This window comes from Nasonia vitripennis, assembly GCF_009193385.2.
Source record: "Nasonia vitripennis strain AsymCx chromosome 4 unlocalized genomic scaffold, Nvit_psr_1.1 chr4_random0003, whole genome shotgun sequence".
In the NCBI taxonomy this organism is placed as follows: Eukaryota; Metazoa; Arthropoda; class Insecta; order Hymenoptera; family Pteromalidae; genus Nasonia; species Nasonia vitripennis.
In genome coordinates this window covers 1,443,045-1,462,472 of record NW_022279638.1, presented here as the reverse complement: position 1 = coordinate 1,462,472, position 19,428 = coordinate 1,443,045, and the positions used below count along the sequence as shown (strand labels likewise).

General features: G+C 33.0%; 2 protein-coding genes across 17 annotated transcripts in view; both read right to left on the bottom strand.

Moving 5' to 3' along the window:
* LOC100119218 (disks large 1 tumor suppressor protein) overlaps positions 1–19,428 on the bottom strand; it is a 1,703,670-nt gene that overhangs the window by 1,221,371 nt on the left and 462,871 nt on the right. The gene's annotated exons all lie outside the window — the stretch shown is intronic.
* Positions 8,871–10,946, bottom strand: LOC116417052. The gene is made up of 3 exons (XM_031928140.2): positions 9,888–10,946; positions 9,322–9,803; positions 8,871–9,235 (listed from the first exon to the last, which is right to left on the bottom strand). The coding sequence occupies exons 1-3, from the start codon at positions 9,931–9,933 to the stop codon at positions 9,224–9,226; spliced, it is 540 nt and encodes a 179-aa protein (XP_031784000.1). The 5' UTR covers positions 9,934–10,946; the 3' UTR covers positions 8,871–9,223.

The following is a 19,428-nucleotide window of genomic DNA, read 5'->3' as shown; positions in this document are numbered from 1 at the left end:
GCACAATTCACAATGATGTAGCGCCTAAAATAGGAATAATAATATTAATTTATGCGTCATGAATAATATATTCTAACAGACATGTCTGCGCAAGCATTAGAATTAGAGGACTAATGCGGGATTTCAACGACATTGTAAATAAATGCAACGTAGATGTACAAAGAGTAGAAGCGAAATGCGTTCATTTCGCACATATGTGGCGTCTAAAATAGGGATAATAATATGAATTTATGCGTCATGAAGAATATATTCTAACAGACATGTCTGCGCAAGAATTAGAAATAGAGGAATAAGGCGGCATACAACGTCATAGTGAATAAATCCAACATGGCTGTACAACGAGTAGAAGCAAAAATGTGTAAATTCACAAAGATGTAGCGCCTAAAATAGGGGTAAAAATATTAATTTATTCGTCATGAATAATATATACTAGCAGACATGTTTGTGCAAGCATTAGAATTAGCGGACTAAGGCGGGATTACAACGACATTGTAATAAATCCAACATGGATGTACAACGAGTAGAAGCAAAAATGTGTACAATTCACAAATATGTAGCGCCTGAAATAGGGATAATAATATTCATTTATGCGTCATGAATAATATATACCAGCAGACCTTTCTGCGCAAGCATTACAATTAGAGGACTAAGGCGGGATTACAACGACATTGTAAATAAATGCAATGTGAATGTACAAAGAGTAGAGGCTGAATGGGTTCAATTCACAAAGATGTAGCGCCTAAAATAGGGATAATAATATTCATTTATGCTTCATGAATAATATATTCTAGCAGACCTTTCTGCGCTAGCATTAGAATTAGAGGAATAAGTCGAGATTGCAACGACATGGTAAATAAATGCAATGTGGTTGTACAAAGAGTAGAGGCTGAATGGGTTCAATTCACAAAGATGCAGAGTCAAAAATAGGGATAAAAATATCAAATTATGCGTCTTGAATAATATATTCTAACAGACATGTCTGCGCAAGCATTGGAATTAGAGGACTAAGGCGGGATTTCAACGACATTGTAAATAAATGCAACGTAGATGTACAAAGAGTAGAAGCTAAATTTCTACAATTCACAAAGATGTAGCACCTAAAATAGGGATAATAATATTAAATTATGTGTCATGAATAATATATTCCGGCAGACCTGTCTGCGCAAGCATTAGAAATAGAGGACTAAGGCGGGATTACAACGACATTGTAAATAAATGCAACGTAGATGTACAAAGAGTAGAAGCTAAATTTCTACAATTCTTTAAGATGTAGCGCCTAAAATAGGGATAATAATATTAAATTATGTGTCATGAATAATATATTCCAGCAGACCTGTCTGCGCAAGCATTAGAAATAGAGGACTAAGGCGGGATTACAACGACATTGTAAATAAATGCAATGTGGATGTACAAAGAGTAGAAGCGAAATGGGTTCATTTCGCACATATGTGGCGTCTAAAATAGGGATAATACTATGAATTTATGCGTCATGAAGAATATATTCTAACAGACATGTCTGCGCAAGCATTAGAAATAGAGGAATAAGGCGGCATACAACGTCATAGTGAATATATCCAACATGGATGTACAACGAGTAGAAGCAAAAATGTGTTCAATTCACAAACCTGCAGCGTCTAAAATAGGGATGAGGATATTGAATTATGTGTCATGAATAATATATTCTAGCAGACCTGTCTGCGCAAGCATTAGAATTAGAGGACTAAGGCGGGATTACAACGACATTGTAAATAAATGCAATGTGAATGTACAAAGAGTAGAGGCTGAATGGGTTCATTTCACAAAGATGTAGCGCCTAAAATAGGAATAATAATATTAATTTATGCGTCATGAATAATATACATATACTAGCAGACCTTTCTGCGCAAACATTAGAATTACAGGACTAAGGCGGGATTACAACGACATGGAGAATAAATCCAACGTGGATGTACAACGAGTAGAAGCAAAAATGAGTACAAATCACAAAAATGTAGCGCCTAAAATAGGGATAATAATATTTATTTATGCGTCATGAATAATATATTCTAGCAGAACTTTCTGCGCAATCATTAGAATTAGAGTACTAAGGCGGGATTACAACGACATTGTAAATAAATGCAACGTAGATGTACAAAGAGTAGAAGCGAAATGCTTTCATTTCGCACATATGTGGCGTCTAAAATAGGGATAATAATATGAATTTATGCGTCATGAAGAATATATTCTAACAGACATGTCTGCGCAAGCATTAGAAATAGAGGAATAAGGCGGCATACAACGTCATAGTGAATAAATCCAACATGGCTGTACAACGAGTAGAAGCAAAAATGTGTAAATTCACAAAGATGTAGCGCCTAAAATAGGGGTAAAAATATTAATTTATTCGTCATGAATAATATATACTAGCAGACATGTTTGTGCAAGCATTAGAATTAGCGGACTAAGGCGGGATTACAACGACATTGTAATAAATCCAACATGGATGTACAACGAGTAGAAGCAAAAATGTGTACAATTCACAAATATGTAGCGCCTGAAATAGGGATAATAATATTCATTTATGCGTCATGAATAATATATACCAGCAGACCTTTCTGCGCAAGCATTACAATTAGAGGACTAAGGCGTGATACAACGACATGGTAAATAAATGCAATGTGGATGTACAAAGAGTAGAGGCTGAATGGGTTCAATTCACAAAGATGCAGCGTCTAAAATAGGGATGAGGATATTGAATTATGTGTCATGAATAATATATTCTAGCAGACCTGTCTGCGCAAGCATTAGAATTAGAGGACTAAGGCGGGATTACAACGACATTGTAAATAAATGCAATGTGAATGTACAAAGAGTAGAGGCTGAATGGGTTCAATTCACAAAGATGTAGCGCCTAAAATAGGGATAATAATATTCATTTATGCTTCATGAATAATATATACTAGCAGACCTTTCTGCGCAAGCATTAGAATTAGAGGAATAAGGCGAGATTACAACGACATGGTAAATAATGCAATGTGGATGTACAAACAGTAGAGGCTGAATGGGTTCAATTCACAAAGATGCAGCGTCAAAAATAGGGATAAAAATAACAAATTATGCGTCATGAATAATATATTCTAACAGACATGTCTGCGCAAGCATTAGAAATAGAGGACTAAGGCGGCATACAACGACATGGTGAATAAATCTAACATGGATTTACAACGAGTAGAAGCAAATTGTGCACAATTCACAATGATGTAGCGCCTAAAATAGGAATAATAATATTAATTTATGCGTCATGAATAATATACATATACTAGCAGACCTTTCTGCGCAAACATTAGAATTACAGGACTAAGGCGGGATTAAAACGACATGGTGAATAAATCCAACGTGGATTTACAACGAGTAGAAGCAAATTGTGCACAATTCACAATGATGTAGCGCCTAAAATAGGAATAATAATATTAATTTATGCGTCATGAATAATATACATATACTAGCAGACCTTTCTGCGCAATCATTAGAATTAGAGTACTAAGTCGGGATTACAACGACATTGTAAATAAATGCAATGTGGATGTACAAACAGTAGAGGCTGAATGGGTTCAATTCACAAAGATGCAGCGTCAGAAATAGGGATAAAAATAACAAATTATGCGTCATGAATAATATATTCTAACAGACATGTCTGCGCAAGCATTAGATATAGAGGAATAAGGCGGCATACAACGTCATAGTGAATAAATCCAACATAGCTGTACAACGAGTAGAAGCAAAAATGTGTAAATTCACAAAGATGTAGCGCCTAAAATAGGGGTAAAAATATTAATTTATTCGTCATGAATAATATATACTAGCAGACATGTTTGTGCAAGCATTAGAATTAGCGGACTAAGGCGGGATTACAACGACATTGTAATAAATCCAACATGGATGTACAACGAGTAGAAGCAAAAATGTGTACAATTCACAAAGATGTAGCGCCTAAAATAGGGACAATAATATTCATTTATGCGTCATGAATAATATATACTAGCAGACCTTTCTGCGCAAGCATTACAATTAGAGGACTAAGGCGTGATACAACGACATGGTAAATAAATGCAATGTGGATGTACAAAGAGTAGAGGCTGAATGGGTTCAATTCACAATGATGTAGCGTCTAAAATAGGGATAAAAATATCAAATTATGCGTCATGAATAATATATTCTAACAGACATGTCTGCGCAAGCATTAGAATTAGAGGACTAATGCGGGATTTCAACGACATTGTAAATAAATGCAACGTAGATGTACAAAGAGTAGAAGCTAAATTTCTACAATTCACAAAGATGCAGCGTCTGAAATAGGGATGAGGATATTGAATTATGTGTCATGAATAATATATTCTAACAGACAAGTCTGCGCAAGCATTAGAACTAGAGGACTAATGCGGGATTTCAACGACATTGTAAATAAATGCAACGTAGATGTACAAAGAGTAGAAGCTAAATTTCTACAATTCACAAAGATGCAGCGTCTAAAATAGGGATGAGTATATTGAATTATGTGTCATGAATAATATATTCTAGCAGACCTGTCTGCGCAAGCATTAGAATTAGAGGACTAAGACGGGATTACAACGACATGGTAAATAAATGCAATGTTCATGTACAAACAGTAGAGGCTGAATGTGTACAATTCACAAAGATGTAGCGCCTAAAATAGGGATGATAATATTAATTTATGCGTCATGAATAATATATACTAGCAGACATGTCTGTGCAAGCATTAGAATTAGCGGACTAAGGCGGGCTTACAACGACATTGTAATAAATCCAACATGGATGTACAACGAGTAGAAGCAAATTGTGCACAATTCACAATGATGTAGCGCCTAAATTAGGAATAATAATATTAATTTATGCATCATGAATAATATATACTAGCAGACCTTTCTGCGCAAGCATTAGAATTAGAGGAATAAGGCGAGATTACAACGACGTGGTAAATAAATGCAATGTGGATGTACAAACAGTAGAGGCTGAATGGGTTCAATTCACAAAGATGCAGCGTCAGAAATAGGGATAAAAATAACAAATTATGCGTCATGAATAATATATTCTAACAGACATGTCTGCGCAAGCATTAGATATAGAGGAATAAGGCGGCATACAACGACATGGTGAATAAATCCAACATGGATGTACAACGAGTAGAAGCAAAAATGAGTACAATTCACAACGATGTAGCGCCTAAAATAGGGGTAATAAGAATAATTTATGCGTCATGAATAATATATACAGCAAACCTTTCTGCGCAAGCATTAGAATTAGCGGACTAAGGCGGAATTACAACGACATTGTAATTAATGCAACGTAGATGTACATAGAGTAGAAGAGAAATGTGTACAATTCACAAAGATGTAGCGCCTAAAATAGGGATAATAATATTAATTCGTGCGTCATGAATAATATATTCTAGAAGACCTTTCTGCGCAAGCGTTAGAATTAGAGTACTAAGGCGGGATTACAACGTCATTGTAAATCAATGCAATGTAGATGTACGACGAGTAGAAGCAAAATGAATAATATATTCTAGCAGACCTGTCTGCGCAAGCATTAGAAATATAGGACTAAGGCGGGATACAACTACATAGTGAATCAATCCAAAGTGGATGTACAACGAGTAGAAGCAAATTGTGCACAATTCACAATGATGTAGCGCCTAAAATAGGAATAATAATATTAACTTATGCTTCATGAATAATATACATATACTAGCAGACCTTTCTGCGCATACATCAGAATTAAACAATGTCTTTATAATTTTATAAATTGTTTAATGATGCTAGCACAAAAATGACGTTGTAATTCCTCGCTAGACATTACGATGATACAGGCGATCTGTGCGAACTATATTTTACGTTTCCGCACCTAAAGAGAAATCGTAGTCTCCACTACTTAAACTCTTATATAAAAAGATCAATAGAACACCATTTCGTTGTAATCCCGTGTGATACGTATAATAATTTAAAAACAAAGTAATGGGATTCGTCGATTAAATTGAGAATTAATTTTTTCTTTAATATTCTGATGGTCCGTGCATATTGAAAATATTTATTTATAACCAGTCCTAGAATTTTGAATAATGTTCGTACCAAGATGTCGTTGTAATCCCGTGTTAGACAATAAGATAAAACAGGCTATTATGTATTTATGATAAGCGGCCTGATTTGTAATAATTATCTTAAGATAATCATAACTAAGATTTATGCTTCCACATGAAGCTAAAATCTTCACTCCTTCGTGTTAAAAAGCGTATTATATGGGGTACGACCCTAATAAAATTGCGGACTTTAATGATTCAACACTTTGATGCTAATATCAAGGGGCGCGACAGCGCCACGATGGCAAGATTAAGTACTAACAGTACGTACGCGTCTTCGGGCGCTGCAGGGCGTTCCTTATATACTTTGAACTCGTGTTCGTTCATTAAAGTAGTTTTTCAACCTTACATGAGGCTTAGAAGGACTTATACGAAAGATTTTTATCTTATCTTTCAAATAAAAGAAGATTTATAATCCATCATTATGTCTACAATGAGTTAAATAAATGAAATTAGCGAACTCATTTTTCGCTTCGCCTGCTGCGGTCTTCCTCTCCCGATATTTTTCAGCCTTCCGGTCACGAGATTTCTGCTCATACAGTAAAGCTAGGTATATATTATATACTACACTGTAGTGGGTAGTCATAGAACGACCGGAGAAAACGGTTGTCTGCTCTTAAAATTTGTTTAAGTAAACTAAGATTTTAAGTTAAGATTTTAAGTAACAGAAAAATTATAATATTTGGTGAATAATCTGCCAGTGAAAAAGTTAGTCCTTTTACCAATATAAAATTACCATTTGAGTGCGAATTGCTTCATGGAGATTTGTTGGTTATGCATAATTTTGCACTGTCAGTGATGTTTTAAGTTAACAGAAAAATTATAATATTTGGTGAATAATCTGCCAGTGAAAATGTTAGTGCTTTTACCAAGATCAAAATTACCATTTGAGTGCGAATTGCTTCATGGAGATTTGTTGGTTATGCATAATTTTACACTGTCAGTGATGATAATATAAGCAGAATTTTTTTACATTACAAAAATTTTCTATCTTAAATCCAACAACAACGGTAGCAGACTGCTCGGCATCAAGTTTTAGTGCAACAATTACATCATTTTTTTTCAGCAGTCAATCAAAAATGATGATGGTGTATGGTTTAGAGGCATCGTCTCATCGTGAATGACTTCTTCACTTAGATGCTACTTAGAAGCTTGACGATTCCACAAATGGGACTTTTGAACAAAACTGAGAACAAAATATCAGGAAGTCCATGGAAATTGAGATGAAAGAAGATGTAAGTGTACAAAACAAAAATCGTACAAAAATTAACTTTTGGCTTTAAAACTGTGTTATGTTTTAGTTGATGGGTTTGAAAACCATCTTATCACATCAAAAAGCTACTGTTCAACAATTTATACACAGACATTGGCATGCAATGAAAAAAAGTTAAAAAAAAGAAACTATTGGAAATAGAACTGGAGCACGATAAGCTAATGATAAAACAGCTGGAGTTGAGAGTTCATGTCGACGAAAACCTGTTGAAGAAGTTAAGGCTGCACAGGCACGGCTGAACAAGATTTATTTTAGGTTTTTTGTGTCAACTTATCAAGTTTTGAAGCAAATGAAATTCTGCAAGAAACAATTTTATTTGCTATTAGTTGAGAACCAAGATGGAACAAAAGGTGCTGTCACTAGTAGAGAACAATAATAAACTAACAGAAGAGCTTCGACTTTATATTAAGAAGCTTCCAAAGTAAATGATTGATGACCTGATTATTTCATTGACAGATTAGATAAATATGAAGCAATTGGAATCTCCAATGGCCAACTTATATTCTTTAAGGTATATAATCTAAATTTGATATAAGTTATTGTGCAGTGTACACAAAATGTGTTGTTTATTCAAAGATATGATTTTTTTATAACAAAATATTGCATTTTTTTGAGTAACTACTTGTTCATATTACTGAGAGATAGGAAAAAATACCACTTTTCATTCTTATGCTTCATTTTACTTTAAGTTAATGGAAATCTCAATTATAATTTGTGTGTGAATTGCTTTGTTTTTTTATTTTAAGGTTTATTGACAAGACAGCATCCATAAAGTAGATTCTGATAGTGATATAAATTAGCCAATGAGATCACTCAAGAGGTCTACAAAAAAACATTTGTAAACATCGGTAAACCAGATGACAGAGTTGTGCATTTACAGAGACTGATCGTATTTCTCTCACTTCAATGACTTCATCTTAGATGCTACTACGTATCAATAAATAAGGTAATCATGGTTTTCAATTTATTCTATTGAAATATTATTATTTTGACTAGTTTTACAGAATTATTTTTATTTCATTATTTTTAGGTTAATTAATGCACAGTATACAATGTCAAAATCCATGGTAACAGGAAAAAGGAAAAGCATCAGGACCTATAACAAATGCTACGGATTAAGATAAATTTGAGAATAAGTAGCCAACTTTTCGTTCACAAGGTTGCATTGATCTGCTGGTTGCCGCATGGATTTTTGTTTGACAAATTGGCGAATGAACCACATAGTTATTAATTGCTTTGTAAATATCAAATTTCTTTGTAAATGAAAATAATTGAAATTAAATAATCACGCTGCATTCTTACTAGTTTTTGACAAATTAATACATTATATTCTGAACTTCCAATACAAAATTCAAACCTAAATTAAAAATATCTATTTTTTTTTTGCTGTTTAGAGTCATCATAATCAAATTTCAACATATTTAACATAAAATGATCTGCATATATAAACTTTTGAGAACGAAATTTACCATTTTTGATTATTTTATTTTATTTCTGCAAGTATTTAATTTATAAACTGAAAATACAAAATGTAATTAAACTTAGGCACTACATGCATGTTTGGTGAACATTAATGCATCATTTTCTGAACTTCAAATTTCAATTACTCTTCTTCCTCATCATCTTCTTCTTCATCAAGCTCCCCCTCTCTCTCTCTCAACTCCCTTTCTCTCTGAAGGGCTGCCCTTGTGCGGTTAGTGCTTTCTTCCACCATGTTGAGAAACAGTTCTGCAACATTTTTCAATCCTTGTTGATAAGGGTTGAGTGGTGGTTTTCTTCTCAGGTTACGACCAGCCCTCTTTCCACGATACCACGTTTCACACCTGCAACTAATGAACACAAGTAATAATTAGTCACTATAAGAATGCAAAAAAAATTACTTTATAAATGTGGTTACTATAAATATTCTACAAACTTTTTGATTCTGGTTTCTGCCAAGAGGTTCGCCTTCTCTAGCACGTCCTTCTGCTTGACCCTGCTGTCTTCCTCCAGCATTCCTTTCTTCACCATTGTTGAGATTTTGCAGAGGTTTTCGTTGACCAGCAGCCTCTCTCTGGGGCTGTGGTGGTTTTTGTCCGTTATTGTTATTATGCTGACCCTGTATAGATTTTCGAACACCAGCACCAGCTCGCTGTAATGGTCCTGCGACACCATTATTTTGAGCCTGCCAAAGATCTTGAGCCCCATAAGGGAGACCCTGGCCACCAATTCCATTGCGCTGAGCCTGCAGAAGTCTTTGAGGTCCATCAGCAGTACCCTGGCCTACGAGTAGTGGAACCTGGCCAACGATAGCGTTTTGCTGATTCTGCCGAGGTCCTTGTGCATTACGAGCAGCATCTATGTCTAATAATGGTTTCCGTCCAGCGAACTGACCATGCAGAGGTCCTTGTAAAATGACTGTCATACAAAATAAGAATAGCATAATAGAATAATATAAATTATAGTAAATCAATGTAGTAAATAATTGCAAAGTTGTCTTACAACGATTTTGAGGATTAATATCTTCCAACTCCTGCAACTCCCTCATGTCTACGTCAAAGTCAGGATCAACAAGATCTTGCTGCTCGCCGTTGATGCTATCATTTTCCACCTCGAAGTCAGGATCAAGATCATCTCGGCCACCATTCAAGTTTGCATTTTCTGTAAATTTAGCAATCACAGCAAAGTCGCAATTGAGCAAAGTTTCACACTTTTTTTAACACGTATTTACTTGGAGATTATTAATTTTTTAAAAGAGCCTTTTCTTACCTCCATTCCTTATTTGCAAATCAGCCATGTTGTTCAACAGTGCTTGCTTGTCACTCATTTTTTCGGAAACAATAAAACAAGATGCTTTACAAATCTTTCAGTGCCGGTGTGTGCACGTCTGAATCGTTATTTCGAAATAACGGCCGGATAGAGACAATGGACAATGGAGTTCGCGCTAGGTTGCCGGCTGCCGCGCTGATTTTAATGCTAATAAAGTATTTAGCGCCACGCGTGGTCAAAGTTGAAATCAAAATTCTGCGTTTCGGATTCCGGCTGTAGGCTGTTCCACCATACAAAATGCATGTGACGCAAGACTATAGATTTTATTGTGTCTTCATTGGATATAATTGTTATTATATTCCACACTATAGCTAACAATAAATACGTGTGCATTTTTTGACTTTATATTTAAGAAAGAAGTGTTATACTACACAGTTGTCAGTTGACAGTTATAATCAATTTTAACTAATTGGTATTACGTACTTACCAGATGGCGCGCGTATAACTTTTGTTTACCACACTGGTTAATCCGCTAATACATGGGGGCATAGATAATCGAATCAGGTGGATACCTGAACGTAAAATTACAAGCGGCACGTTATATTTTAATTGTCTTTATCGCTAGGTGCACATCTCTTTATCTCCACAAACCTTTTCAACAAATAAATTGTGAAAGAAAACTCCTGTGCATGCTTGAAGTAGGATATTGTCTAGTATCAAGGTAAGTATATTGTTGTATTATACATATAATTATTATAAGTCTAGTTTGTTTTATTTTTTTTTAATGTACAAAAGCAGATTGTGTGCCGTGCTAAAAAATTGAGGCCTTATAATATTTGTTATTATAATTATAGTAATATCGACAAATAGTATTGTGAGGTTAGAATTGAAAAACATAATAATTCTTTCTGAAAAATCGAAAGTTAATCCACTCAATCTTCTTTCTTTACATATTTAAAATGAATTGGCTATTTCAAACTTGTATAGTAATTTTTTGAGACATTCTTCAAATAGATTTGGAGAAAATGATGACTGCAACCACAGTCAGAAAAAAATTCAAATTTTTTTTCGAAAATTGAATATTAATGCTCTAAATCGTTTTTTATTACATATTTACAATAAGTAAGACATTTTAAACTCATACAGAAAATTTCACAGGCTTTCATCGAATAGATATGGAAAAAATGATGATTTTTCACTCGCAATCAGAAAAAATTCAAATCTTTTTTCGAAAATTGAATGTTTATGCTCTAAACCTTTTTTATTATATATTTACAATAAATTAACCACTTCAATCTTGTATGGAAAATTTCACGGACTTTCTTCAAATAGATGTGGAGGAAATGATAATTTTGTACTCGCAGTGAGAAAAAATTATAGTTTTTTTTCGAAAATTGAAATTAGGTGTTCTAAACCTTCTTTCTTTACATATTTATAATAAATGAGCCATTTTAAACTTATACAGAAAATGTCAGACTTTTATCAAATAGATTTATCTACCATTAACTATTAATTTTTAGGCACGACCGCGACACGGAAGTGCCTTATAGTTTTGTCATTGAAAAATGTGTGAGATGCGATATCTCACGCAATTTTCGACCGATCGGGTTGAAATTTTGGGAGGAGTCTCCACTCGCACAAACCTAAAAACTAATTTTTTTTATCCTGATCGTCTACGTTTTTTTTAAAATGCGGGCACAATTTGTTCAATTTTTGCGTGTTTTTTGATAACTCGAATTGTATGCATTCTACAAAAAAAAAGTTAAATAGAATATAAACATATTATGATCAACTTCCTATTTATTACCCTACAGTGCAAAATCAATCAAATTCGGATGATTGCGGTGTTTATGCAATAGCATTTGCAACGTCATTGATTTTCCAAAAAAATCCTGCTAAAATTACTTATGATTTTCTCAAACTACGTAAACATCTTTATGAAATGTTTGAAAACAATCACATTACCCATTTTCCTGCAATTTATGACAATAACGAGCATATAAGTTCACAGTCTATTTTGAAAAGACAAGCAAATAAAACTTCCTTATTAAAATCTCTTAACCCAAATGTTGGTCAAGCACAGAGTACAGCTGTAGTACAAAATTACATGTTTCAGAATAAATATTGTACATTAACGAGTAAAGTTCGTCCTAATATATCCAATGATTGTTTTCATGTTATTGGGTTAACAAATAATGATAATGTATCTTGTTATGCAAACACATCTTTACAAAGCCTATTGCACTGCAAACCTATAAGACTGAGATTTAATGAAACTTTAAATTTAACAGGGATTAATGTTTTTTTCAAAAATTACATCAGAAAACATATTGTTGATGTATGTGCTCTTAGAGCATATACTCATAAGCAGTATACCAACAGAGTGCAACAAGATGTGGCTGAATTTATTATGCATCTGTGTGATAAATCCATTATTTTACATAACCTATTAAATCATAAATTGAATGCTGTTTTAAAATGTCCCGATTGTAGTGAAACTAGTTTTTCCAATCCTACTCTCAACTATATATTACCTTTCGCACTTCCACAAAATGTGGATATATTAAGTTTACAGGAACTCATTAATTATAATCTAGGAAGTTGGAATGATACAGACATTACTTGTAGCAATGGATGTCGACATAAAAAAATTGAAAAAACGGAATTAACTACAGATAATAAGCTTTTAATTTTACAACTAAGCTTATTTAAAATTAACGAGTACGGTGAACCATCTAAATATACTAATTTAAAAGTTAAAAATGTTATATTCCATCATGGCGACAGCCTTTACTCTGGTCATTATACTAATATGCTACGTGACAATAATAAATGGTTAAGAGTGAGTGATTTAGAACTGAAGCAAACCTTATGGCCTTTGCCAAAGATGCATATTTATTGTTTTTAGAAAAAATAGAGGAACTGTCCATTAATGTAGTGCAAATTATTGAAGCTGAAAAACAGCATAAACATAATATTAACAATTTCTTTAAATTCAATAGGTTTACTGTTCATAAACAATACAATTATGATACAAGCGTAGATGAGCCCTTTGCACCTCATAGTTCACAAACTCATGAAAAACAGTTAAGTACAATTAACAATAAAATATGCAGTACACAGCAAATGGTTCAAGAAAACTTAGTTTCACATAAAGTTATAATAACAGAGAAAAGTATCTCTTCTAAATCAAAATCATTGTTGTTCAACTGTGGTTTAAGGCGCTCGTTACTTGCTAATCATCAATCAAACACTAATTTTTCATCTGACTGTAAAAACGACAATGAAAAAATAAGTAAATTATCTACGGATTCTATGGATTTAAATTAAAAAAATATTGTTGTAAGTGACGTTAATTACGAACCACCACTTTTAGAGTCAAGTTCAAAGAATAACGGGCTTTCAAGAAAACGTAATCATTACAAGCAAAGTAAAGAAAAAAAGTCGAGCAATAATAAAGCTTACTATGAATTAAATAAAAATAAAATCCTACAGAAATCGAAATTTCCTTCTGCTGTTTCACAACTTCTTTGTCAGTTTGATATTGACAGAGCTGAAATAGTATCAAGAAAACGCAAGTACTATCAGGAAAATAAAGAAGAAATTCTAAAAAAGCAAAGATTACGTTATCACTTAAATAAAGAGAAACGATTAGCTAGAGTCAAAAATTATTACGAATTAAATAAAGAACAAATTTCGATTAAAAAAATAACCAAGAGACGTGAAATGAGCTTAAAACGAAGCGTTGTTACAACTAAAACTAGAATAGCTAAAAAAATTACAAAGAAATATAAATCTATCATGATAAAGCATTCGATAAAAAATGTAATACAAACAAAAGAAAAATATATACAAAATGTTATGCACAAATTAGATGATTCATCCGTATTAGATCGTAGGATAGAAGCTGATAAATTAGTCACGTCTGCTTTTTATGTTCGAGATAATCATATTTCGAAAGTGAAAAGAGAATTGCTAAATATTAAGGAAAAAGTTTCCTTAAACTAGATTAGGTGGGGAACCAATAGATGAGGAAAACTGTTCTTACGCACTCACTGCTTTATGTGGTTTACCTAAACATACTTCTTCTTCGGAAGGATACTTTGGGGAATCAACATACGATTTCAAAAATGGACAGATTAATGATAAAGTTGAAACACATATTATTTTGAACAAACAAGGACAAACAATGAATATTCTACCAACGACTGAATCAAGTACCAAAAGTAAAATATGGCAATGTAATGATTATTGTAAAAAAGTTGATCCAGATGTTTTGAATGAACTTAACAATTTGTTTAAAGATTTAATGGATGTTACATATATCAATGCTTACAATTTTCTCAAAAAAATTGATGATTGTTCAGCACAATCTTATAATTCAGAGAAACGAGGCCATCCGATTATCTGTTATAGCAAACCTTTGTTATGCAGATCAAAATTTTTAAAATTAAACATTTTATCCGTCAATTATCCAAAACTCCGCACCATCAAACGATTTTTATATAAATTAATTGATATTTATAAACAAATTGAAAAAATTGAAAGTGCTTTGAATAATATTGATATCGAGGTATTGAAAAATATCGCATTAAATGTTGAACAAGCAGCAATATTTATTAATAGCACAAACGATGAAATTTGCTTGAATGAAACTGAAATAAAAAACAAATATAGTCAGGGAATAAAAGAGTACACAAAAATAGATATGGATCCACCTAGAATTTCTTGTGTTTCTTGCGAAATACTTTGTTGTGAGCGCAGTATGGCATCTGTTGATAAATACTTGGATAAAACGAATTTAGTGGAAGAATTACTCGATATACATATTCCTGAAAAACAAAATTACTGGAAAAGATTAAAAGAATTGTACGATTCTCCAAATTTTAGTAATGGGTTCATTTGTAAATGCTGCAGTGGTAAGTTAAAAAATTACATATTACCATCTACGTGTGTTTTAAATGAACTTTATGTCAAAGAAGTCCCTGATGAAATTAAAATTTTTAATACATATGAAAGAATGTTAATTATTGCAAAATTGATAAAGTCACGGGTAGAACTTTTCATTTATCGTTACCTTTAGAGGAAACCTTAAAAAAAATTTGTCCAGATACCGATCCTCTAAATATTAATCATGAAATGTTTATTTTAATACCAGGTAATCCAACAAAGGGGAAAATTATTTGGGAAGATTATGTTGATGTTAAGAAAATATGTATTTTACGATTCATTAATTGATAGCCATTATCCAAACCGACCTCAGGAATTAAATTCATTATGTTTGTACGATTTTGCAAAGTGGTTTGATATAATAAAAAAGAAACCAGTCTATAAAGCAGAATATTACGAGATGCCAGGAGGTCTCTTTTGTAAAAAGCGAAAAAAGCCCTATCTTATAAATCACTGGAAATATAATCCAATGAATCAACCAGAAGATTATTATCATTCACTACTACTGCTATTTCAACCTTGGAGGTATACCAATGAATTAAAAAATGGGGAAGAATCTTTTACAATGGCATTTCAAAAAAGACAATGCGAATTAATTGATGCAATGAAGTATCATGATCAATGTGGAAATTATTCAAAATCAATGGCTGGAAACGCAAGAAAATAAATCTAATCCTGACAATTTGCCAGAAGGCTGTGTTCCAATTGAGATAGAGAATGCCATAAAAGATTTTAAAGATATGGCCGAAAAAGTCGTCATGAACGAAACAGATATAGAGGATTCTATTTCAAGATTCAATGTAGATCAATCAAATATTTTCAAAAAAATCACTTCTGTCTTACAGTCTAATGATCAAATTTTGAGAATTTTCATAAGTGGCCCAGGTGGTACTGGAAAAAGTTTTTTGATCGAAACTATTGTCGCGTGGAATAAAACAATACGTAAGAAAGAAACAGCTGCTACAGCGCCAACTGGAATAGCAGCTTACAATGTTTCTGGTTTAACTATTCATAGACTTCTGTATTTACCAGTGGAGCATGGGTGTACAGCGAAATATAAAGAAATATCGCCTGCAGCTTTGAAACAAATACGGCAACGCTTGGAAAATGTTGACTTGATTATTATTTATGAAATATCCATGGTATCTAATATCACATTAATGTATATTCATTTACGTCTTACTGAACTCTTCAATACTTCCGAATGCGATGATGGTTGGTTTGGAAAAATCCATATTATTGTATTTACTTCAAGTTCCACCTGTTTGAGAAAAATTCGCTTTCGTTGAAGTAACGAAAAAAGAAATTGAAAAATACATCGGAGCTATAAATTCATTTAATTTGTGGACTTTATTCGAGTATGATGAACTGACAATTAACATGAGGCAAAAAAATGATAATCAATATAACGAAATATTCCAAAGACTAAGGTTAGGATTTATAACTGATACGGATATCAGTATTCTACAACAGCGAACACTAAAATTTTCAAGTACGAATAGTCTTGAAATAATGCAAGAATTGTGCGCGGTGTATGAAAAATGACCTACTGATACTGTGTATTTGTTACCAACGAGGAATATGTGCGATATTCTAAATGATGCTATGCTGCGTAGAATTGATTCTGAAGATATCAATCTTATAGCTAATGATTCTTTCAAATGTGCAAAAGAAAGTTTTAAAAATGTTAGATCAGGACAAAGATAATGCTTGTGGAATTGAGCGTGTAATCAAAATAAAAATAAATTCAAAAATTATGATAAGGAGAAATATTGATGTCTCTATTGGATTAGTAAATGGCACTATAGGTTCTGTAATTTCTGTTGCTAAAGATAAGGGAGATGAAATCATCAGTGTCTGTATAAAATTAAAAGATGGTACAGAACATTCATTACCTAAACTAGAATACACATTTGTCATTATGGACAAGATATATATATATATATATATATATATATTTATTTATTTATTTATTTATTATTTATTTATTATTACCAGAAGAAATTTACAAGGTATGTATTTCATACCTGGAAACCTGCAGAGGTAAATAAAATTACCTGTTCGCAGTCTGGTTACAAAGGAAAAGAAAGATATAAACAAAACTTAAAATTAAAACTTAAAACTAAGATATATACATTTGGCATAGCTTCTAATAACAAATTTGTGTATTGCATACAGAAACAATTTTTTTCTTTTATTATTTTTCTAACAGTTGTATCGTATCCAGTCTTTTATGATTTTCTTTTGAGGGTATTTATTTATATTTAATACTTTTAGTCGATTAGGAAGCTCATTATATACATTAATTGCTTTCATATAGCTGTTCTTATTGCTGATTCTCTTATTTGTTTTTGGTATAATAACTTCTATTCCTAGTAACACTATCTGATGCTAAGAATTTTTCTTTGAGATCATAGTAGTGTAGTTTAAGAGCTTCGAAAGCAAACAGTTGACCTATATTTAATGGATTGTCATGTAACAAAAAGTTATTTTTATTGATGATTTTTAAAATTTTGTTTTGTAATTTTTGAACTTGGTCTCGGCTATTCCTATATGCACCGCCCCAAGCAATGATGCCATAAGTTATAATACTATGAAAAAATGCGTAGTAAATCATTCTGAGAGTCTCTATGGGCATTGATTTAGAGATTTTATAAAAAATATAGACTCGGTATTTAGTTTTTCCAACTATATATTGCATGTGGTTATCCCACTTTAGATTACTATCAAAGACAACTCCTAAATATTTAAAGTTCTCCACCCTAGTTATACTTTTATCAAGAATTTTAACATTTATCTGAGCTGGTACGCTTCCAATATTACTTCCATAAGTCATGCACACTGTTTTTCCTACATTTAAGGACAACTTGTTTACTGCCAGCCACTGGGCAATTACACTTATGAAATTGTTCATATTTACTTGAGCTTCTATCCAGTCTTTACCTGTAGCTATAATAGCAGTATCATCTGCATAAGAAATTATGGACTCGGGGGGAATCAGTTTCTTGCAAGTCTTGAGTCTTGTTACTAGTTTCTGCCAGAAGGTCATTCCTCACATCTTCTGATTTTTTTAGTTTAATCTGTGCAATTAAAAGTGATACCGACTCACTCAGGACATCCTCATCAATTTTTGAGGTTATGTTCCGATCACTGTGTTCAGAGCATACTATAAGGTTATTACCAATGAATTTAAAGTTTTCATTCTTGTTCTTAAGGCAGCTAAGGTGATATGCCTCATCACAGATCACGCACACTGCTGTTGTTGCAGGTTTTTGTTTGCAACATGCAAAATTACTGCGACACTTGTCAGGAGGCTTGTTTCGGCCCGGCGCCATTTTGGCATGTGAGGACGTATGTGTTTTTTCAGCTTGTAATGCTTATCAAAATTTTCGAGAGAAAAGAAAGAAACCTTCCTTCCTTTTTCAATTTTCAAAACTCCCGCTCTAGCAGATTCCTGAGACACGCACCAAAATTACCATGGCCGATCAGTCATAGGTACCAACGTTTTTCCAGAGTCGATGGTGTTGCACTCTGGTGGCGATAATTGGTACTAGACGCGCAGCGACGGTGACAACTGATCTCGCGCTCTTTAGAGAGAGATAGAGCTATATGTTTCTAACCTCAAAACATTTCTGAAGAAGACCTCGGTTCGGTGGAATTTGGAGCTGATGATCACAGAAACGTGATTTTCCTTTTTTCCTTTTTAGCGATGTTGAACACTGATGTTATGTCCTCCTGATGGAACAGCCATAAGTATCTTCGCCGTCAGCAGTCGTTCAGTGGTTGAGATGAGGTTATGTTATCGCCAGCTTGCGAAAAAAATCCTCCAGGCTCGTAAAACACACGAGAAGCCGTGATTTTTTTTTTAGCTCTAGCGTGCGATCTGGTTAGAGGATCCTTCTCGCTGCGAATAATCACTCAATCGAGTGAGAAAACACATTAAAAAGATGTTAAACAGGCAGAGCGACTTGTTGATAATGTTAGACTTACCATAGACAGCCATTATATATATATATATATATGTATATATATATATATATATATATATATATATATATATATATATATATATATATCTTGTCCATAATGACAAATGTGTATTCTAGTATAGGTAATGAATGTTCTGTACCATCTTTTAACGTATTATATATATATATATATATATACAGGGTGACCCAATTTAAACGGGCACCGCTCATAACTCGTCAGGGACAGCCACAATCGAAAAAATGGTAGAGACCAAAGTTGTAGGATATCGAAGGAGCAACCCGATGGTGACCTTGGATTTGACCTTGAACGCGTTTTTCAAGGTCATTTGAAGGTC

Excerpts from the sequence above, each read along its gene's own strand:
- LOC116417052 (XM_031928140.2), bottom strand. The coding sequence starts at position 9,933 with ATGAGGGAGTTGCAGGAGTTGGAAGATATTAATCCTCAAAATCGTT. Across the intron at positions 9,804-9,887 it reads TATTAATCCTCAAAATCGTT|TCATTTTACAAGGACCTCTG; the intron begins GTAAGACAACTT and ends TTTGTATGACAG.